Source organism: Neopsephotus bourkii, unplaced genomic scaffold (assembly GCF_033783945.1).
Source record: "Neopsephotus bourkii isolate Nb327-2 ecotype Australia unplaced genomic scaffold, CSIRO-AGI_Nbou_v1 NB_1630, whole genome shotgun sequence".
NCBI lineage: Eukaryota > Metazoa > Chordata > Aves > Psittaciformes > Psittacidae > Neopsephotus > Neopsephotus bourkii.
In genome coordinates, this window is record NW_026902105.1 from 9,710,010 (window position 1) to 9,734,409 (window position 24,400).

At 43.3% G+C, this 24,400-nt stretch overlaps 1 protein-coding gene across 1 annotated transcript; it reads left to right on the forward strand.

The window, feature by feature from the left end:
- Positions 1 to 1,929: 1,929 nt before the first annotated feature.
- COLEC10 (collectin subfamily member 10) lies at positions 1,930 to 22,993 on the forward strand. The gene is made up of 6 exons (XM_061373435.1): positions 1,930 to 2,324; positions 13,302 to 13,373; positions 14,684 to 14,755; positions 17,416 to 17,469; positions 18,748 to 18,843; positions 20,613 to 22,993. The coding sequence occupies exons 1-6, from the start codon at positions 2,177 to 2,179 to the stop codon at positions 21,002 to 21,004; spliced, it is 834 nt and encodes a 277-aa protein (XP_061229419.1). The 5' UTR covers positions 1,930 to 2,176; the 3' UTR covers positions 21,005 to 22,993.
- The last annotated feature ends 1,407 nt before the right edge of the window (positions 22,994 to 24,400 follow it).

Here is a 24,400-nt window from a genome sequence, read left to right on the forward strand (position 1 = left end):
TACAAAGTACGGTCTCGGTTTCTTTGCTAATGTGGAATGAGAACATTTGTTAAATAATCACAGCAATAGCTGTATCAGAAAAATGTTCCCTGCTTAGTCCTGGTCAGTGACCGAAGTGGTTAAACAAATGGCTTCCTCTCTAACTTACACATGCCCCTCCCTGTCCTGATAAATAACAAAGAAGTCACTGTAAGTCTCTCAATACTGTGGAACAGATAGCATCATTCACGTCAGTTTGGCAACATTTCCCAAACAGCCTCCTCCAAAGCTAAGTACACTAGCTTCCCACTCCTACGCTCTCTATTCTTGCTCTTACATTGACCTTCTGCTCACAAAATGGAAAGTGAAGAGAAGAAAAAGATAAATAAAACAGATTTACAGTGTACAAGTCAGAGGCACACTGCCCAACGCAAATCACAGAGGGACAAGTTTATTCCTGGTATGACTCTATCCAGCTATAATCCCGGCTTTCTCTTTCCTCCCCCTCTAGCTGTGGTGTATCCATTATCAAGGCCGCATTTAAGGGTGTTAGTTAGATGACATTCTTTAGGACAGAGACAACTATTTATTTCTGAGAAGTACTGTACACAGTTTAACAAAAAAAAGAGAAGTATTTTGGAAAGTGGGACAGTCTGTGACCAGGCTAGAAAGAAAGAGGGAGACCAATGTCTTGACCCCTCTTGTGACTTTGGCCAACATTTCATCCCAGATGAAAGCTTGAAATCAAAGCCTTCCTTCAGCCTTTAAATAAAAGTATTCACTTTTACATCAGTGCTGCTACTTATTCTGTCTGTCAAAAGGCTGGAAAGTTGTAGGGCTAAGGAACTAAAGTAATGAGGAAAGCATCTCAAAGCTGTTATCATAGGACATACATTTTTTGCCTAGAAAGCAAAGCAAACCTGCTCTCACACACAAGACAGTTCAAAAGCATAGTTCAGCTTTCAAATTTTGAAGCCATCTCCTTCATTCTGTGAGAAAGAAGAAGTTTAAGAAATTTCTGGAAAGACTACACGTACTCATCTCCCCTTTCTTTTCTGCCTGTACACCTTGAATGATCTGCTGTCCCTGGGTACTGTGCTCTCCCAAAATGAAAGCTAGAGCTTTTTCTAGGAAATGATTCCTCACAGACGGATATCTGTCACAGCTGCTTCCAAGGGAGTATATAGCAGTTTTGTATGCTACCTGTTCCATCATCCGTGAGATCTCTTCTCACACCTAGCTTCGAAGTCCCAGCACCCAGCTGAAAACCAGACAGCTACCTCCTGGGATGTGAACCAGCAGCAGCTTCCTGAACAACCCAAAGATGACATTCTGCTGGGACCTATGCTACACCACTGTCCTGATACAAGGCCTCCCCCATGTGCAGTACAGGGGAAACATGTATGGGAGGAGGTCCTGCAGTGGTTCAAGCTCATCCTGCTCTGTGGCTTCAATCCTGAAGTCGGTCCTTAGGTACTGTGTCTATTAACACAATCTGGGCTTGCAGCAGCCATTATGGAGCAATCTGTAAGCAGCATAAAATCATAATTTATGGGTTTCTGGCTAAAACACCAAATGACATCAACTTTTCATTTGCTAGTCTGGGGACTAGCAAATGTATGGGTACGCGGCACCCAAAAAGTGCAAAATAGCATCAGTGACTTCCAGCCGTAGCAGACTGGCAGCTCATCTGCTGTCACCAACAGTCTCGTTGGAGGAAAGCTTTTGTGGAAAAGTCTCTCTACATGTTACATGGAGTCTGCATTGTTCTTCCAGCACACAGCCAGCCACAAGTGTCCTATAACTCATTAATACGCGCTTGGATACAATACCGAAGTTTTTTGTCTCTTGAGTAAATGAAAAACTGGGCATGAAGAGTTGGTGCCGAAAGGAAAACAAAAGACAAAACAGATATTCCCATATATTGAAGACATTTTCCATGGCAAAAGCGGCTAAACTCTCACAGATAAGAGATACATTGGAATAAACAGCTGTCACAGTTAAATAAATATCCTGGATAATGTGCAGGACAGAAATAACTGCAGCATGGTCGAACTCCTTTCTTCACTTTATTTAGCTGTTCTTGCACGTAGCTCCCAATCTTTCCACTGCTTCAGTTAGTGGAGCATTTATTTTTGAGTCAGCTGCATTTGTTAAGACTGTAACAACGAAAGGCATTTCCTGGGAATCTGCAAGGATGAGCAGCAAGAAAGAACAACAGCTAAGGAAATTCGGGACCCTAGTAGTGCTTTTTATCTTCCAAGTTCAGATTTTGGGTTTTGATGTTGACAATCGACCTACAACAGATGTCTGCTCGACACACACAATTTTACCTGGACCAAAAGGTGAGGAATATCAGGTTGATAATGCTGACACCAGTACTGATAGAGGCTGATTTAAAAAAGATACAGACATGGAGGGCTTGTGGAACGGGCTGGGGATGAGAGATGTGAATTACTGCAGACTGTACAAACATCTAGAAAAGTGGAACTGTGATGGGGGAAAGTGATGAAGCAAGGAGATTTGAATTTGCTTTGCTTTAGCATCAGGAACAGTGTCACCTATTCTGATAAAAGTTAGAGGTGTCCTTTTGCATCCTTCTCCAGCCACAAAAATCTTCTTTTACTTCTTGTATTCATCACACAACCAGTACAGCTAGCAGCCACAAATGGAGTGACTCTGTTTAAAAGTAGGCACCTATTGTGAACTGTTAATGGCTCGCTTTGCACCTACTGGTAGGAAGAGATATGCAATATTTAAAATGACCGAACTGTCATTATCTCCAGATGTTTACTTGTAAATACAGCTCTGCAGCATTCATCAGACCTGATTTAGCAGCTCTTGTTGAATTAAACAGGACTTTTGCTACAGATTTCAACAAGAGCTATATCGGCTCTGTCATATGCAGGTCTTTTATCTTCCAAGCACTTTGCAGATATCTGGAGCAAAATTTTCTGCATTAACTTACTTTTTGTGTAACACAACTAACATCAGTGGAATTGCCTGGAGGGTATTACAGTCAAAAAATTGGGTCCATAATGCACAAATCTATCTTGCAGTGACAGATCTAAAATATATATTCCACACCATGACTGCAGTTCGAACTATTGCCTTCTTTTTAGTAATTCATTGTTATTTTTCTATAGGCTACAGACTCAGAGAAAAAAAAAATGCAGCTGATTTAAATTTTAAACAGAAAAAAAGATTATCAAGTCAAAAGCACTGCTACAGACTCATTTGTTTTTATGATGGATTATTCAAATGCGTGTTGCTTAAAGGACCACTTTTAATCAGCAAGTTAATTTCTTTATGATTACAATCCAGGCTTAAACTTTTGCTGCCACAGCATAAATGCAGAGAGATGTAATGATCCCCAAGGGAGCCAGTGGGAGCTTGTTCAGTTAGTATCTGAATAATGGCAGGCTGGAGAACAAAGTTCGACAGAATTGTGTTTAACGAGTCACAGGGCTAATGAGGTGGTCTGGTGACACACGAGAGTAGCTGGGACTCCAGCTGGTTTCTGTGGTCTAGCTCACATAGGGAGCAGTTAAAGGTTGGATATTATGGCTCTTTGCAAGTGTGATCCTGGGAAAGTCAGGATTTAGTCATTACTGGTCCTATTGCCTCCTGGCTGACACCAAGACACATGAGGAGCCAAATGGTATATTGGCATGGCGTTCACTACTACTTTAAGATTCAATTACGATGCCCAAGAAACATGACTGGTAAAAGGAGCATGGAGTAAATCACCTCCAAATTAATGGCTCACTTCCACTGCAGGTCATCAAATACATTTTCCGGTCTATGTGCTATAGTCCTATAAACTAATCTCAGTTCGTACCAAAGCGGAGATCATCCAGGACAGTTACACGTGGCTCTCAGTGGCACTGGTTGTTTTGACTGCCAGTCAGCTGGCAATTCAAGACTGAGCAGGCTGCGTGTGTGAACTACCCTGTTACTCCTCAGGCATCCTTTGTAGTCAAGGATGAAGCGTGCTGACCTAATATGGCAGAAGAAAGTCTGTTCTGCTGCCAGTTTTCCTCTATCCATCTTATGTCTGCAGACTCAGAGCACATGAGCCCCCAGCCTACGACTAAAGCAACACTTTGCTGCTCAAGCTTTAACTCTGCTAGATAAGCTACTGACTTTTGTTGCTTCAAGTTCTATTTTCTGTGCTACTTCTGTTGTGCCCTTTTGTCTACCATTCTCCTGAAAATGGATTTTGTTCCACCCTGCACCAGTTTTACCCCCTTACCTCCAATCTGCTCAGCATCTTCAGCTATAGTAGAACACAGCGGTGATCCCACAAGACAGAGCTGCTGAGCTCACACAGGGCATTGGCCAGCTTTTACTACCACCACATTCCTGTTGTGGCAACTTCCTTCTTCCACATGAACATGGGAGCCTGTAATGGGCCAGAGTAACTAGAAGCGCAAGGAATTAAAAGGTGTTCAATGGCTGTAAGACTTCCTGAACCATCACACCTCACCTATCCCAAATTGTCCTGCTGGCTAGATACAGTCTGCGGGCTACAGGTGGGATAGTCCCTGGTGCTATGCAGCAGAAATACTACAGTTCCCATTGCACTGCACAATGGAGAGGAGAAAGCTGAGGGAGAAGTGAGGTTGGTTTGAAAGACTCAGGATTTATAACCCTTTATTTCTTGCACTACTGGAGGCTACATTACACACTTCATCATCTAGGCATTCACAGTTGTTATAGGAGCAAGCACCTGACCCCTCTGCATGCTCACCCTGAAAATCATCTGTTGGAAAAGGGTCATTAGTGTTGTGAAAACTGGCCACTTCCACAAGCCTTATGTAACTTGTCAGAGTTACTTTGTGCAAGCCAAGTTCTTCCCCTTCAAAAATATACTCTTCCTTATGCTCATACCAGAGATGTCACAAGAGAAGTATGATATGAATGAAGGGATGAAAGGAAAGGGTAATTCCAGGCTGATTATCAGGAAAATCTTCAAACCGGTCCCACCAGCTCCCTAAGAGCATGAGACAAAACCAGAGGCCTTAGTGTATAACACAAGGAGCTAGAAAATACTGTGGAAGGATGCAGCCTCCAGGAACACAAGGAATGCAGTCAATGTCCTGCAAGCGTTTTGCACTTTCTGTTGCAATGACAGAAGTCAGTCTGAAGTAAACTGCTCAGCATTAGAACCGAATCGGAGTTTTAGTCTGACCTCTTGTGGTCCTGAGCGATGCAAACCAGGAACCTTGCAATCAATCCCCTTCACCTATCAGCTGCTTTTCCATCCCTGGTGCAAGCACATGGAAGCTGAAGTCTGCTTGTAAGGAATTATGGAAAGAAAACAGGCACTCCAGAAAAAGGGGATAAAAAGAGTAGAGAAAAGCAAAAGCTGGCACCCCAGTTGCCTTTCCTAGGCAATGCTCTGGTTTCTTCTTGAAGAGAAGGGATTATTTTTAATGAGCACAGCCCTAGTGCAATGGCTGCTTTGTTTGCCTTCCTGAGAAAGCTTTTGAGGTACACAGCAAGCTGGCTTATACAGCAGTTAAAAATAGAGATGTGTGAGGCATTTCCTAGGACCCTTATTGAAATAACCCCAGGAAACCAAGAAAAGAGAAAAAATACATGCTTTGGACCAAACCGGATTTTCAGTATTTGTAACTAGTGATTTCTGGTGTTTGACCTGAGATGTTTAGGAACAGCTTGGTCTCAGCTGGACTGCTGTGGCACAGGACCTCTGAAAACTTAATTAGGTAACACTGATCCACAGCTGAGTAATTAGAGCAATGAAGGCCAAGCTCTGTACTCCATCAACTTCCGGGCCCAAAGAGGACCAGATCAAGCATAAACAAAACAATTGATTTCCCAGGACAGCCAAGAGCCTGGCCTAACAAAGCCATTCATGGCCCTATTGCTTACTTTCCACCTTTCCAAGCCTGGAAGCAAGCTGTCTGTTGCTGCTGCTGAGGGAGGACCTGGCACTGCAGAGAGGCAGCAGCTAACAGAGTGATAGCAAAAGTTGGTCCATGCCCTGGCAGCATCAGGAACACTGGGCTCTGCACCTCTGGGCTCTGCCTTTGACTGGTGTCCTGGCTCTGTCCTTTCTTCTAGCCTGCTCTCTCCTGCAGGCTGCAAGCTCAATTTTGTCTGACCTGCAAAGGAAGTTTTAAGTAAATGGGCTGTTGACATAGATGGGACGGGATCTGACCTGGTCTGGGTAAAACAATAAGCAACACCATGAGGGCGGAAATAAGCAGAGCGCCCAAATAATTGTTTTCTGTACTCCATTAAAAGCATGAGCAGGGGGAAAGAAGACTGGGATGGGGGCTGGCTCTGTGGTACCTGATTTGTTTGTAGGAGCTTAGTGTTTCAGAAGACTGGATCTAGATCTTGCTATCTGTACCCGGTTACAGCTCATTTCCTTTGAAATCCAGACATGGGAACTTCAAAGGTCTTGAATCAGATCCAGGTTGAGAAACTGGAATGAGATGAAACCTGAAGAATACTGGGGGTTTCCCATAGCAATTTAGACGTAAAATGTTTCCTTATTATTTCTGACAAATGATGTTTATAAACTCCATGACACTGGCTGGGGCCTCAAAATAGCATTTACTGTGGTCTCCAGTATAGCTGTCCATCTCTCTAATTGTGCTTACGCAATTCTACTCCTGGAAAATCTCAAACTCGCTCAGAAACCAGATACACTCTTATCCACAGTTCCTTCCGAAAATATAAAATGCCTTACCACATCCTATAGGCTGTTCAAACCTATAACTTAGTGCTTCACGTTTGATCCAAAGAGCCCTTTAATTTCAACATAATTCTGTTTTCATGCCTTTTAGACTTCCCCATCTTAGCGTACATTAAGTTTCAGAAGTTTATCAGCCTGAGCTACAGAGCATATATGTGGGGACTTGAATCCATAAATCCAAAGTATATTGGCCAGCCTGATGCCCCACTGAAGCCACTGTAATCCAATGGTCTCTGAGATCATGTCAGAACAGCAGGGGAAGAGGCTGGGAAAACTAAATCAGGCAAATCAAGTAAAAGGAGACTCAGGAACAATTTATATTATTTCTATGTCATTAAAGCGACAGTGTGTGTCCCAGTCATTCACAAAGGCCCACACTTTCCAGTAATACAAGTCAGCTTACAGAAGGCTCGGGTATGGCTCATGCAGGGCAACAGGAGAAGAGGGTCAACAGACATTTATAAGTGGAAAGCAAGAGCAAGTTTGTTCTTGAAGATTCCTTCTATTTCACTAAGGAAGGGCAACTGTCATCTAATTTGGAGCTGGGTGAAAAAAGACATGTCCAGGAACAGTGGAATCTGTGGGAGCCCTGCGTGCTCCTACAGGACACCTGGAAGAGTGGCTATGGGTCCAGTTGCACACTACAGTTGCACTCATCTGTCAGGTTTTCTGCCAAAACCAGAGGCCAAGCATCTTCTTCCCCCACTTTGACCATGTGGTGTTACCTTCACCTTGGGCTGGCTCAGCTGTTTACTCATCAGACTGTTCATTGAGCTGATTCAGCTCACTCACTAAAAATGTGTATTTGCCTTCTTGAGATTCCTCTCTTTATTTAGTTGAATTACTTTAACACAGGGTCAACATCAGGCAGAGGGCAGGGAGGTGTGCAGGCCAGTGCTGGGGGCTGAAGGGAGGAAGAAGGGCAGGGAGGAGGACATTGCATCAGATAGGCAAAAGATGTCAAGGAATCCTGTCCTCATTAGCCATATATAGCTTGAAAGAGCACTATATATATCCAGCCATATATAGCAAGAATCCCCACTGCTACGGGAAATTCGCTAAGCATCTAAAAAGACACTGAAAGTGAAATTAGAGGAAATCTTGAGGCTTTCCACTGATGTACCTGTGACGCACTTGTACACTGGAGAAACAAACTGAGCTGTCTGTATTTGTTTATTTCTTGGAGTCTGCAACTCCCTCTGGTGACAGAACCTCTCAGTAGAGACTGTGCATGTGCAAGTGCTGCAAACGTTCACAGTGCTCAGGGTCACTGCGTCCATAGGCTGCAGGGCTAATCCTGTGGCTATCTGTAAGGCTCTGCATGAGGGCAAGGCATTCAGTTGCTCATGGAGGGTTTTCAAGGCTTCAGAATGATGCACATCTCCTTGTCCCTTTAGTTTAACACCCGTAGCAGGCAGAAATCACCTTTGCTTTTCACACTCTTGTCTGTGGAGGTGGGAGCATCCCTACAGCACCTCAGGTGGGACTACAAGCATGAAACGTGGCGCTCAGCAGAACTGTGTCATGCGTGATTAGAGGGTAAAAACGCCTAATGGATCCCATAGAAAACCTTTGTGGTGGAACATTGACTATGCCTAAGAATGCTAAACGTATCCAAGGCAAGCAGTACAAAGCATCCATGTGCATACTAATCAATATTAACCATTCTTCTCCACTCACAGAATTCAGTCATACCCCCAGGGCTTCTCAAGGACTTTTTGGCTGGTGGTGGGCTGTTTTCATTTCAGAGTATCTGACGCAGGAGAACAACTGTGCTGAACCCAGGACACCCAGCATAGGTGGTGTTCCTATCCTTTGAAAGGCTGGGTATGCCTGGAGTGTGGGGAGGTGCATCTGCAAAGAGAGGCTGAGAGAGCGTAAGTATTTCTGTAGTGTTTTGGTCAGGAGATGGGAACTGGAGCTGACCTGAGGCCATGACTTGCCAGCACGCCTGAGAAAGTGCCTCAGTAATGGACCCAGGGAGTCTATCAGCAGAGCTCCAAGTAAAAAGACTTCAAGCTCACAGAGAAACACAGGCATTAATCCAGCTAGGAATCTCCTCCTGCCTTTAGCCTTTAGGCAGCCTGCAGACATACTCTCACCCTGATGCAGTGCTGTCTCTATAGATAAACATGGACTCCACAATCCCCAGGGATTGCACCCTGGTTCTCCAAGAACCAGGGTCATCCCTTGATCACAAGACTTGAAGACTCACTAAATACATGGAAACAATTCAAATCTTCCTCAATTCATGAATACAAACCAGATAAACTGCCTGCAAAAAATCCAGCAGGGAAATCTAAGTCACTTGAAAGTCAGTAAATTATTACTGATTAAATTCTTACCAAATGTAACCTCTCAACATTGTGCTATTTAATGAAACTCCTAAAAAGGCAGAGCCCCTTTCACTTGCCTGAAAATCCTGCCCATCATTAGGCCTTCAGCATCTTCCTGAGCCTGTTTACAGGGGAAGGAAGGACTGTGGTTCCCTCTCAATTACAATTAGAATTTTCTAATGGCTGCAAAAGTCATTTACAGTTTATGGCTTCTGCTTCCCTTCTGTCTCACACAGTCCCAAGCTGGAAGAGTCTAGTAATTTATTGCTCTGTGCGTTCATTTTAATAGTCTGGTATTTAAAATCTGTGACACAGAAGAAGTGAATCAGCTTGAGGGAATACTAACAAGATTGAGAAATGGTCTTGCTTCAGCTACTGGCTCCAAGTGCTTCACCCATGCTTCAAATGCCAATGCAGAGCATTATCTGACATCCTTCCAACCAGTTTTAAAGTGACCATTTGCTAATTAGGTTGTGTGTAAAGCAGCACAAAGGAGGGTTAACCTTTAGGTATTGGCTACAACCATAGGAGGTCAGGATACAGAGGTTTGGGGTTTTTTTCTGTAAGAAAACTCATGTTGCACAAAGCACAGTAGTACAATATTCAAAGACCCAGTCCAGAGTACTGTCAGGATGTAGATTGTTTTCTGCCAGATGACAAGAACGCAGGTAATACAGGGGGATGGCCTGTCCACGGGAAGTCCCAGAGGAAAGGCTGGGATAGTTATTAGAAATTAGAAATGAAGCCTACTCAGTACCTGTCCAAAACCAGTCACCCAACCTCTCACAATCCCTCCTGCCTGGATGCAAATCACAGCGAGACCACAAGGGGGGAGCAAAACCCAAGAATTCACAAAGCCTGAGCTCACTGCACACAACTAAAGGAGGAGACAACGTATTTATAACACTGTATTATTAAGCACTGGGCTTAATCCAGTTTTACATGAACAATGAAATAGTACTATTAATACTGTTTGCTTCTACCCCTGCTTTGTAATGGCCTTCCCATTCTTAGATGCAATATGGGGTGAAAAGCAGATTTTCCATCCCTTACAGATAGGCAAATTATTATTCTTTCCATTTTCCTAGGTAGGAAAACTAAGGCAGGGTGTGCAAGGCTGCTTTATGACAAGATGAAACAGAAACATGTGACATATCTTACTGCCCTCTCCCTCGGGCTTTAAAAGGGCTTGAGCAAATATTGGGACTACACAAGGTGTTAGCAATGGAAGTTGAGACACTCTCTTACCTCCCAGAATCCCCAGAACAAACTTTTGCACACCTTTTACCCCTTTTCCCTGTCGGCTCTCAGTATAATGGCCCTTACAGGACAACCTAGCTTCATCCCCAGCAGCCCCATGTGTGAAAAGCTCGCTCCAAAGTCTCTCAGAGAAAATCACTGCAGCTTTCAGTTGCTTGAAATGTTGAAACTGAGACTGGAAGAAAACACCTTTGGGAAGTAATCACAGCTTCTCCACTTGTATATTGGCTTTCTTTCCTGGGCTCTAAGATTAACTGTCTAAGCAATGTTTCTTACAAAAAAAAACAACACCATCTTTCTTGCAGAGAGTTCTTTCTCCTGCAGCAAACAAGAGCCTCTCTAAAGCCCTTAACTCAACAGAGCAGGCTGCAAGCTACAGGGAATGTAGCTATCTGGCCTGAGTGAGGTAATGAGGACTGCCATGGTGACAGGCATGGTTTGGAAGGTCAGCAGGAATCTGGTTTGCTCACCTGTGTGATACAGGCCAAAGAAACTCCCTCAGCAGTTTCTACGTCAGACCGAGAGTTACAGCATATCTTACACAAAGGAATTCATTGCATGGGGAAAGGCTGCACATGAAACGCCTCCTACATCTCCCCTCCCTGCCATAGAGTGTGGTCATTTGTTAAATATCTCCATGTTGCATTTCTAGTCAGGACTTATCCTGCTTTTCTACCCCTTGAATCACACCCTGCTTCCTTTCTATTATTACAGTTTTCCCCCTCTATGGGTTTACAGACTGTGATCATACCAGCTCTCAACTTCTCCCAGAATTTTATTTCACAAGCCCTTTGTCAGCCTCTGGGAATCTTTTGAATTTCTGAACTACTGAGAAGTGACTTTTACACTTTCCTCAAGGATTTTATAGATGGGTTTGGAAAGGACAATTTCTTGGTTTCTGAGTTGTAAATGTTGTTAGCACCGAGGTCAACAACAAAATTAACCTGTACATTCCCTTGCTCTGCTGTTTGATGGTCAGTAGACAAGAAACCAATGCAAGAAGGCATCCTTCCATCAGTTCCAGGCTCAGACCTACAGCTTCAGGTGGATGTTTAAGGAGCCTGGCTTTTGGAAATACTCAGTATTTAGGAATCAGTATCCATCACTCTAGCAAATGCTTCCTCCCTCCAATCCAAACGGAAGTTCAGCACTTTCTTTCCCAGCTTGGACCACTGACCTTCCCCACAAAAGGGCATCCTGACCCACAGGGTGAGCCTGCCCTCCACAAGAGAGTCCCAGCACTGAAGCTTTTTTGCAGCGCATAGGGACACACTCAGCCCAGTCCACATAACTGACATGGAAAGGAGCCAGACAGCTAATACTACATTTTATTGGCTGCAATTAATATGCACCACTTCTCATCTGTCATCACGCCACAGAGCAGCCCACGATATGCCACCTATGGCTACAGAAGTAGAAGGTAAATCAGGAATGAGTGGGCAGTACATTTCAGAAAACAAGAACAAGGCCTAATGAAACAATCAGTCTTAAAGCAACCATGGGAAGCTACTTTCTCCCCTAGCACACAATTAAATCACTGACCTCTTTGCCACACAGTATTTATTATAGGGGCCAAAAATGTGAAAGGGTTTAAAAGGCATAAGCCTAATCTCTGCAGGGAAGAATCAGTGGTGGCTGTTCACAAGTGGACTGAATGCAATGATTGGTTCAGGCAAGCCCTTAAACCACTGCTTTTGAGAGTCTGGAAGTAGCTGCCTGGGTCATAGTCACCCTCAGCACACCCAGTTCCCTGAAAACCTTGTGCCAGGGTTGGAGGCACCACCCTCAATGAGGCAGGTTACTGGTCTCTTTACAAAACACTGTTTGGTCCTCACTTCTCTTTTGCTGACATCCAGGCTTCCCTCCCTTGGGTCTCCATCCACTGAAATGCAGCCTCTTCTCCCCTTCTGGGCTGCAGGCACACACACCACTGGCTGCCACTCCCATGGGAGATCCTGGCTTGGCCAAGAGACTGTGGCACTGCTTCCCACTGCATGGCACGGCTTACTGCAGACAGCGGCAGGGAACAGGGGCAGAGGCTTTGGAAGGCTGCTCATAGTCAGTGCTGGTCATTTGGTGCAGGGGGGTACAGGGATTGGCCCCCCTCCAGTATTTTTTATCTTTAAAAAAAAAACAGTAAAGATGTTCTTGGGATTTGGCAAAAAAACTAAGAAGTAGAGGATAAAAAAGTCAAATGCAGTTGTGCCTCCAATTTCCTGTGCAATGGGAAATGAAATTGTATTCTAAGGAAAGAGGTAACATTTCTTTCCTACTAATTGATGTCTTGCTCCTTTATACTGTAAGCTGCTCAGTGGGAGACTGTCTCTTACAATAGTACTTATATACTACTATACAGGAACCTGTGTCATAGACTCCTGATCTCGGTTGGAGAAATCCCTGTGCTGCTGTAATAAATGCAATGATTTTACCTCTTACAGATAATCTGTGTATGACGTTTTGTAATGGCAAAACATGTTTGTTATACAAATGCCACCTGTCAAAAACTGAAGGCAAGAATTCTGCCCATACTAAGAGCTAGGGCCTATGTTAAGATCTATTTCAACATATTTACATTCCTTTCATTCCAAAAGCATCTGCATACCTTGAACAGAGTCACTACAGAGTCACTAGGAACAATTAAATTCCTATTGCCTGCCCTGGCAGTTCGTCCATGTGTGTGCAGGTTTCCAAACACAGAAAGATTGGTTTATTTATCCACTTTATAGTTAATAGGGCCTAAAGGGAAGGACTAGGAGTTGGTGTCATATAATTCTCATGTTTGAATAGCTCTCCAAAAAGGAAATTATTTAGCTTTTCTTAATGATGGTCAGATTCATCAGCTCTTCTCTGGAAATTTATGTCATGGCTACTGTGTCTGCAAATAAGAAATTAGTAGGGAAAAAAACCTGTGAACTTTACTTTCTGTGGATGTACAGTTGCACTTACTGCACCAAGAAAAATGTACCATGATGCTTTATTTTCTGTTTTTTTGGAAGGGGATGAAGGTGTAAAAGGAGAGAGAGGAGAAGTGGGCAAACAAGGAAAGGTTGGACCAAAAGGACCAAAAGGTATTTATGATGGTTTGTTGGCTATTACTGATATATTAATATCATTACACACGACTGTACTGGTGCATGTGTTCGGTGATCTTTAATGCTTTGCATTCCTGTTGCACCAGTGGATTTCACAATCCTGTCAAACATTAATCAGTGAACCTAACAATACTCGCAGAGCTGCTTGTAATTCCTACCTACATGTAAGACAGCTACCTATGGCAATAAATCAAAAGAGTCATGTAACAAAGCAGTGCATTTACTACTGCTCTCCCAAGTAGCTGTCGTAAGGTCATAAGCACAATCTAGAAGACCCAGATCATATGTATAATGAGGAAGAGTACTGTTCTCTTAATGAAATGACCCCTTAGTTGAAACTGAATTCTGAGAGTTATTTCCTAGTAACAGGAAGTCAGGATGCTCCACAAAGTCCAGTCTGTTGTCCCTGTTTTGAAGAAAGGCAAGTGGAGGAATACACTAAGAAACACAGATGGTGTCAGCCTTGTCTGCATGCTCTAATTAAAAAGCTTAATTTATCATTAGAATTTAATGATAATGTGTATCCATGGTCTTTCTTCCGTGACGTGGTTTAAGACTAATCAGGAGAGTTTTCACTTTTACAGAAACTTTAAAATCACCCTGTTATTATTGTTAAAATAAAAAACCTTTTCCATTTTTAAATACATTCATATGGTTTTGCTTCTTACCTTAAAGAGAAGATCAGGTAAAATACAAGGGAATCGGTAACAATTTACAAAGCATCCTAGTGATGTTAAATTCAGTGTGGAAACTGAGATTCCCTAAACTGGGCTGTCATCAGGTGCTCTGAGGACCGGGAAAGCACACATAGCAAAACTAATACCTCCCTATTTGCAGTCCTGCTTTGAGAAGGATTCCCAGCAAAGCAACAAGAACTTTACAAGGAAGAAAGAGTTTTGTTTGGCGTGGAGAAAAAGAGCACCAAATAAAACCTGCCATCAGCCTTGTTCGGCTGTGAAGTAAAATCAATATTTTACTGATTTTATTTGAATACTCACTAGCAGTTTTAGTTTGTATTTTCTGTAAGGAAACATGATGTTTCTGCACATTTCAATAGGCAGTTCTAGTAAGGTGCTTTCAAACTCCTACTGTTGTATGCTGTAATAGCAGAAATCTGCACTGTCCTCCGCCAACCATCCTCCGGGCTCCACTCATTTTGACTTTGCCACACATGTGTGGGCTAGCCAAGCTCAGGAAAAAACAACAGCAGTAGAGACCTAAATAGTGCCTTGGAAAGAAATGACAGAAACCATCCACACTCTTTTCCTCTTTATTTCTCCTCTCAGGACACAAAGGACCTGTGGGGGATGCTGGTGACCAGGGAATGCTTGGGAAAATTGGCCCAATTGGTGGAAAGGGTAAGCTCTGGTGTGGGAACTTTCTTGTTTTTTCCCCCAAGGTAAATATGTGTTTTGTGAGAGTTCCAGCTATGGAGTAATATCAAATAACGGCTGAGACCAATGCTCCCAAATAAAGTTATGCATAAAGATCGGTGACAAGAGCTAACTGAGATACTGCTTTATTCACCATATGCAAGATAACTGACAGAATACAGGGATGTTGCCCAGGAAGCTAGGGACCAGGTTAGGAAAGCTAAGGCCCAGTTGGAATTAAACTTGGCCAGGGATATTAAGGATAACAGGAAGGGATTCTACAGGTACATAGCAAATAAAAAAATAGACTAGGGACAATGTAGGCCCCCTCCAGAAGCTCTCGGGAGAGCTGGCTATACAGGGTTTGGAGAAGGCTGAGGTTCTGAATGCCTTCTTTGCCTCAGTCTTCACTGGCAAAGGCTCTGACCACACCACCCAAGTCTTGGAAGGCAGACCCAGGGATTGTGAGAATGAAGACCTTGGGCCCACTGTAGGAGAGGATCTCATTCGAGGCCATCTTGAGAACCTGAATGTGCACAAGTCCATGGGACCTGATGAAATCCATCTGTGGGTCCTGAATGAGCTGGCAAATGAAGTTGCTAAGCCACTGGCCATCATCTTTGAAAAATCACGGCAGTCAGGTGAAGTTCCCAGTGACTGGGAAAAGGGAAATATAACCCCCATTTTCAAGAAGGGGAAAATGGATGACCTGGGGAATTACAGACCAGTCAGTCTCACCTCTGTGCCTGGCAAAATCTTGGAGCAGATTCTCCTGGAAGGCATGATAAGGCACATGAAAAACAACCAGGTGCTTGGTGACAGCCAGCATGGCTTCACTAAGGGGAAATCCTGCCTGAGCAATTTGGTGGCCTTCTATGATGGGGCTACAGAACTGATGGACAGGGGTAGAGCAGTTGACATCATCAACCTGGATTTGTGTAAAGCGTTTGACACTGTCCCACACGACGTCCTTGTCTCTAAATTGGAGAGACATCAATTTGATGGATGGACCACTTGGTGGATAAAGAACTGGCTGGATGGCTGCACTCAAAGACTTGTGGTCAATGGCTCAATGTCCGGCTGGAGACCAGTAACGAGTGGTGTCCCTTAGGGATCAGTGTTCGGACCAATCTTGTTCAACGTCTTTGTCGCTGACATGGACAGTGGGATTGAGTGCGCCCTCAGCAAGTTTGCCGATGACACCAAGCTGTGTGGTTCAGTTGATACGCTGGAGGGAAGGAATGCCATCCAGAGGGACCTTGACTTTCTGGCATTCCTAAAGAGCTACTTAGAAGGAATATAACCTCTGCTGCTAGGAGATCTGCCTTGAAAGCTGAGCAGGGACACCACAATCCCCAGGGGAATTCTCGTTTCTAACCAGCATACCAGATAGAACCAACTCTCCAGGAGCTTCCCAAATCAATGTTTTGATTAAACCTTTGATGGCCTCTAGCCAGCCACGGATCAGAGAAGAACAAGAGAATTTGGCCTGAAGGACTAATCTTCAGAAGTACCCAGATGGTTATCTCCTAAAGTTCTCTTCAGTCACCAAAGGAGACTAGAACTTGAAAATCCCACAAACTACTTATTTTTATCTGTAAGTAAACCAGTGCTCTGAGCCTTTAAATCAAGCTCGCTCTCAACCTGAATGTACAATTTATTTGCCCCTTCTAGTTTTTCTCATTTTCTTTCTTTATTTACAGAAGCAAAGGTCACTAAGTCACTGTTTAAATCTACCATGAAACATTCAAGTTCTTAATGAAGCAACCCTGAAATTTGAGCTTGTAAGTGTGCAGTGTCAAGCAATGCTCATTAAAATCACACCCAACTCCTAATTCATTTTACACAACCATATAAAGGAAACAATACCAAAACATGGCCATCAACAAGGCAGAGCAAGTATTCGTATTTTTTGGCCTCTGAAGGTTTTAATTCATAAAAAAAGAGCTGACATGTATTTCAGATAAAGTCCAGCTCTTCCTGATCCAAATTACAACTGAGATTTATTAAAAAGCTAGTCACTTCCACTTACATAGTAGCACAGCATTTGGGGAAGTATTTCTATCATTCTTATGGTTTACAGAAGAAGGTACAAACAACTGGATGAAAATAAGTCAGATTTCCATGGACTATAGCTGATATGAAATGCTGTTCCTTACTGACCTCATTTTGTGCAGGTGCGAACTGGTGCCTGCACAACATAAAGTGTTGCACACATGAATTCAGTTGCTTAGTGCACATCAGCTTCATCTGGTGCCTCATCCCATCATGGAGCTACTGAACTCAGGGAAGGGCTCTCTCGTGCAAGGCAATGTGAGAAATCAGGTCTCACCTCTCACAGATTTCATGGGTGCTTTCAACCTCTCAGGATCGTTCTGCAGTTTATGTTCAAAGTAAGTGGTACCAGGAGCCAGCAGCACACAAGATGCCTGTGTTATCAGTGAGTTAGCTATTAAAGGGTTCTCTATTTCCATACACCAGAATTTATCACAATTTATTTGATTTGGCACATCTGCTGGTACAGCACATCAGGGCTTCCTATCAAAAGCACACCATTAATGTATTATTAAACAGGTTTTTCAAATAGTCTCCCCTGACATGTGCGCTGTCTGAGATTTGAGACTGTATTTTTGCTCTTTGTTCAGGTGACAAAGGAGCTAAAGGCTTATCAGGGGTTTCTGGAAAAAAGGGAAAAGCAGGTAAGCTGTGCATCCTCCTCTGCACAATGGTCAAGTCTGCTGGGTCTTTGATTTCAGGGTTGTTTTTTCTGGAGTTTCATGAAGTTTTAGGCCCATGGAAAAACTTGAGAGTAGATGACCAGGCAGAGACTGAAAAAGTTTTGTTTAGAAAAATGAAGACTTGGGTAGGGACCTGACTGATACCTATGAATATACCAGCATACTGAAACATGCAGAAGAATAACCTAAATTCATGGACAATGTTTGATATCACAGAACCTAACACATAGATGGGCCAATGGTATATTTATACTGGAAACTAGAAGAAAGTTTCTGAATACCGAAGGAATTAAGTCCTAATTCTATTAAGGATTCATATTAATACATATTAGTTATTCTATTAATTTTCCTAATAGGAGCATGGGGTTGAAAAGAATAAGTGATTTTAGATACAGCATAATCTGTTGTCAAATAAATGCAATGCATTTGCTCACAATAGGAGAATTTGGATCTGATGACCCAGAAAATTCTGTTCAGTCTTAATAACCTTGACTGGTTTTCCATCTTGTGTTAATTTTCAAGATATTTCATATGCAGTGCCAGTTTGGTTCTTAATGTGAAATCATCAGCAACTTTTTTTCCTCAGAATAACAGAGGAACAAACATAAACCTATACCAAGCCAAAATTCAGTTTACCAATGAAAATATAACTGAGACTTCAGTGCTTGAAAGTTGTTATTTGAGTTGGTATAGACTATTACTGCTGGACCACAGCTGCATGCAGCATAACAGAGTCCTTCTACCAAAGTTTTGCCAATCACACCTCTATGCATGATCACAATACTCATTCACTGAGAAAGCAACAGTTCCCCATTTCATGGATGCTGATCTTTCTATTAGAAGGCTGGGGAACCCGTACTGTTTACAGATACAAGGTAGACCACTGGCATTCAGATGTGGTGATTACCACAAGCCACATCTCTACAGCTAGATGAAATAAAAAATGATAAGGGCAGCGATATGCAAATCCCACACTGATATGGGTAGAAAGATGGCAAACTTTTCAATCCATGCTTTTAACAGTAGGGATTCTTACGCCAGTTAGCAAGGGAGTGTACAAAGCCACAACATAAAGCTCTTTGATCAACAGAACTATGGCCAGTGAGGCAGGATGAGACTAGCTCTCCACAAATGGAGCCAAGTCTTCAGAAAGTTTGGAAGTGGGCTATAAAGGGCCCTCCACACACATACACAAATGCTTCTAAACAGGTAAGTCCTCTATTTTTTTTATTGCATCAGGCACGGTCTGTGACTGTGGAAGATACCGCAGAGTTGTTGGACAACTGAATATCAACGTTGCTCGTCTTAACACATCCATCAAGTTTTTAAAGAATGGTAAGGATCCTTATGTATTTGATGTGATGCTATTCTTCCACCATTGCTACTCTATGGCAACATCCACAGAAGATCTGGAGAGAGGGTTGCACTGTGTGAGGCACTCTGAAAACATATAGAAAAGAGACACCTATAAGGATATAAGCAGCAGATGACCAAAAGCAAAAGCAACACATAAATTATCAACAACATAACAGAAAGACTCATGAAAAGCACAAGGCACAGCTCGCTAACCGCCTCTGCACTGTCAAACTGCTCAAGCTCTGCTGCCACACAGGCAATGAAAGAGAAAAGTTTGTGCCAATATGCTCCAGAGAGGCAGGGAAAGCCATAGGAACCTACTGATCTTTCTGCTGCACAGGAAGGCTGCAGACACGGTGCTCTTAGTGCTTCCCTCATGCAAGCATAATTTTTCTGTAACAAACGACCAACACTCAAAGGCATGGGTTATAATACCTAAATACCAATACCTAAATACCTAAAGGGGGCCTACAAGAAATCTGAAGAGGGACTTTCCACAAGAGTATGTAGTGATAGGACAAGGGGGAATGGCTTTAAACTGACAGAGGATAGCTTTACATTAGATGTTAGGAAAAAGTTCTTCACTGTGAGAGTGGTGAGACACTGGAAAAGGTGGCCCAGAGAAGCTGTGGATGTTCCATCCCTGGAAGTGTTCGAGGCATTGGACGGTGCTTTGGGCAACCCGATCTAGTGGAAGGTGTCCCTTCCCAATGGCAGAGAAGTAGATGATCTTTAAGATCATTTCTAACCCAAACCATTCTATGATTCTGTAAGAAGCCATGTCTGCAGGCAGTGCTGCCGCATGGACAGTGCAAACTGTCCCCACTGAAAGGAAGGAGGCACATTTCCTGGCATAACAGAGATTTTGAGAAGGCTCAACCACTCTTCTAGCCCTAGGGCTGTATCAGTAAACTAAATGTGTTTGAGACGGTTCTCTGGCACTGTGGGCAACCAGCACAGAACAGCACTCATCTATATTACAAATCCCACAAAACTGAATGCCATATTACCCAGAGTGTCCCTCTACTAACTAACTGACTGTGCCTAGACTAAGTCCTGAATTGTTTGGGAAAGTATTAGTTACCCCAGGTCAAAGTTCTGCTCAGGACCATTCCTGATTGCTATCCATGACCAGGGACAATCAAGTTCCAGCTGCTCAGGCATGCTCCTTGGTACTGCTTAATTCACTAGGATACACACTGGTTGAGAAGTTTGGCTTTTAAAGCTGGTGAGCAGCCAGTTTTTGTCCAAGTCAATGCCACTTAGTGGCTACAGAGCAGCTCTGAATATCAGGCTGTATTTAAATGTCTCATTTTAGCAGTCACACTGATTTTTGTCTACACAGAAAGGACTTGAAAAGCTATTTATACTCCTGTGTTTCTATCCTAGGGCACTCTTCCACAGTTGTTATTCAAAAACATGCAGATCAGTGGGGATGATCCAGAATTATTTGACCATTTAGCATGCCTTTATTTGATTAGTACTATATATCCAGGAAGTAAAGCTTAAGTGTCACAGGAGACATATGCCAATCAGGACTCAGTAGTTCTTGTCCTAATGTGTGCAAGGTGCTTGTCAGTCCCACTTGATAGTGTCCTCATCATTTATTACAAACTCAGCTGTGGGAAGACTTTTCCTCTCTCCCTTTTATTAATTCTAATGTAAAAATCATCTCATTGTCATACTGGAACAGAAGCACCTTCAATATCTGTTGACATGCCATTATGTTATTTTCTTCCCCTTTAAAGTTATAGCAGGTATCAGGGAGACAGATGAGAAATTCTATTACATCGTGAAAGAAGAGAAGAATTACAGAGAAGCCTTGATCCACTGCAGGGACAGAGGAGGAACACTGGCCATGCCTAAAGATGAGGCAACCAATGCCTTGATTGCTGACTACATCTCCAACAGTGGCCTCTTCCGAGCTTTCATTGGGCTGAATGACCTGGAGAAGGAAGGACAGTTTGTGTATGCAGACAACAGCCCACTGCAGAACTACAGCAACTGGAAGGAAGGGGAGCCTCATGACCCAGCTGGCCATGAGGACTGTGTGGAAATGCTCAGCACGGGAGAGTGGAATGACTCTGAGTGCCAAGTCACCATCTACTTCGTCTGTGAATTCCTCAAGAAGAGGAAATAAAAGTGCCACAGAATTCCTCTGGCACCTGCCGTGCATGCGATAACCCCTCCTCATTCACCCACTGTAGGGAGAGCAGATAACCAGGGACAGGGCTCAATCCAGCCTTCACCTCACTGGGTTAAGCAAGAGTAACTACTGTTAAGATGGCAGTGACTGTAAAGTCAGCACAGGCATGCAGGGAGCATCCAGCCAGTTGTGAATTCTGATTTCATTTCTATGTGCCATTTCGGGTGGGCATTTCTACGCATAATTTAGGGGCAAATTTAGAGCACACAGAGGTGAATATGGGTTCATTAATGCTAGGAATGGTAAACTCACTGGTATATTAATTACTGATGTGTTTCACAAAGTCCACAGACAGAAAGAGTTGGGATCTTTACTTATCTTGGACCTCCATGGGAAATCCTTGCCATTTCCCTGATGACTTCAGAGCTGGGAGAACAGATTTGTAGCTTCTCTTGAAAAAAAATCCTTTTTTTAGAATCATAGAATAATTGAAGTTGGAAGGGATCTCTCTCCTTGAATCTTCCATGCAAAGCAGAGCCAGCTTCAAACTTAGACTAAAAGTTGTTACACTCTCCTTAATTTGGTGGTGCAATTATATTGCCTCATATGCAGGGGAGGACTCACTTATTTCAGCTGCCAAATCTATCGTCTGTCAGGCTGGTCTGAGGTGTGAGAAATTAATTTAGCAATAGTGCTTCTGCATGCAAGCCTGCGCAGCTTGTAGGCAACCTAAGGCTAGGTGGAGCAGTTCTAGTCTCCAGTCCCCCCAAATCTATGAAAAATATACAGAAGTCTAGCACAAATTGAACAGTGCAAAGGAAGCAACACTATTGCTGCAGGCTGTAAACAGGCACATGTAGTATCAGCTATACCAGTGGGCACTGCTGGCTTAACAAATGCCTCTAGGAATGTTAACTCCCTAACTCAGTAGCTAGTAACATTTGGTGCCTCACGCTAAAATCACCTGTGCCTTTACAACACTGGAAGCAGCTATACAGGCTTTATCCCCTAAGAACTCAGATTCAGGTGTGGTTGAACAACTTAGTCATGAACTTCAGCAGGACTCTCCACAGAACATGAGCAGCGAGTATGAAGGCTTTGCTGCCCAAGCCTAGCTACTCAGCTCTCCATGTCAGAATGCCCACAATGGATCGTATTTTCATGTCTTCGATAATACTGGCGAAGCTCTCTTCTTCAGGCACAGGCAACATTTTGCCTTCACAAGTAAGCCTGCTCTTACTCATGGTTCACCTTTCTTTACAGCAGGAGATGTCAAGAGAAATGCCCGGGCCCCTGTAATGAAATTCTATAGATTCTCTTTCCTACCTGACACTAAAATGAAGGAATAATATCTGGAGGCTAAAGAGAATGCTAGACACTAAACACAGTGCAGCAATGTACCCTGCAGGGCACTCTGAACACTAGCTGCATATGGTCTTCCTCTGTGTACATGAAGAGTTGGACCTGCCATGAGCTATTAATGCAGAGGGGCAGCTCCAAGTCTCCCTTTTACTGCTGCGTACAGCACTGCAAAGACAAATAGACAACAGTCTACTTCCTCAACCTCACCCTCAACAGGAAAATCCTCCAAACCATTTAGCTGGTTGTTAGTTTGACTCCAAGCTCATACCTGAGCAATGACCAATGCAGGAGCATCTCAGCAGACTCAGTGACTCAGAACCACTCTTGCAATCCAGTTTCTCTGACACTTGTTCCTCCAGAAAACCACCTATTGCTACGAGCAGTAAATTACCCATGTTGCCACACACCCTCCAGGGAACTATTCAGGCCCATGAATGAAGGGGTGGAACCACATTTTGTTTTATTGCTGCCCTACTATGCTATGAGAGTGTTTGGGCACACAGGTTAACTTAACACAACATAATTCATCCTGGATTGTTCCTTTCCTGAGAATTGATATTCCCCCAAATTACACAGAATTACACTTTTAAGGATCTATAATAATAAACTCATTAAGCTAAATGCTTTGGTTTAAGTATCATTAATGGGTAATGATAAAGAATAACTAATTCAAGGCAAAGTTTCTTGAGGAAAAGTAATGCCCTTTAGAAGTTCAAGTGCAGGGCTGCAAGACTCACTTACAGTAGGTCAGTTCTTACTAGTCAAGCAGAAGTGCCAGAGTAGCATCCCTGTGGATAGGGACAATCACATTGATACACTCTCTACACCCCATCTTAACTTCTGACCCAAAAAGTCACCAATACATGCTTGCCAGACCAGGGATCCAAATTCTGGAAACTTCTTGGCCATTCTGAGACCACTGGCTGACAGAATCCTTAATGCTACGCTCATCACGAACAGCCCACTTTTCCATTCTTTTCAGAGGAAACTCAGGGCTGGGAGAAGGTGAGAGAGGACACCACTTTGCTGTATGATCAAGCCCTGCCTGAGATGGGATCAGGCACTCTCCTTCACATACAAAATCAGAGAATACATGTCTAAATTGAAACCCTTGTGAGTTGCAAGTAATCCTGGAGCATGCTCCATGTGCGGGAAGGAATGATGGTCACAGTCTCTGGCTGTGGAAGCAAGAGAGGAACTCATGTTGAGTTTCTGCAATGGAAAGTCTGGAACTGCCCAGTTCCTCCATCCTACTCCTCTCCTACCACATCAGGTTAATCCTTGCTTAAATAGAAAAAATAAACAAAACCAACCCTTTTACCCACTAAATACTCACGTACAGTGGGCAGAGCCATACCAGTTGAAACAAGTAGACCTTGGGTGGCCATTCCTTTGCTAACTACTGAAGAGGAACAGTAGAGGAGCAGAGCAGCATTCAAGCTAGCCAGGCATAAGTATGGTCAGGTGCTTGCACAACCCATTCCTGCAGCACGAGGTCCTAGTTAACAAGTTTTGCCAAGAAGCCTAACTCACAGGCCAAGCCAAATAAAAAAGGCTATTCCACACAGGAAACCTGGCAGGTAGGTCCATACAGCTCTGCACCATGAAATGTGGACACAAGCTTGAGCATGCACTAACTCAAGTATTATAGCTGTGTTTTGCAGGAAAAATATACTTGTTATAATTATGAATTTGGGCTCTATCACTGCTCACCAATGGAAAATCACTGTGGTGGGTAAAGTACCTTAGCTTTCTCCAGGAAGTGGATGGAGCCAGGAATACAGGAAATGGTGCCTGAATGTTCAGGATTTATGGTCTGTTAAAGCCTGACACCTAAATCATTTTACCCAATGCCAGTATTATTTTTTCCCATGTTTTTCTTTTCATGATTCCCAGGCTGAACCTTGCTTGTTTCAATTTATGCTTCTTGTCCTCCTACCAATTACCACTGTGAAGAGCCTGGCTTAATCTTCTGCTGCTATGAGATCCACCTGAAGCCGTATCTTCTTCAGGCTGGACAAATCCAGT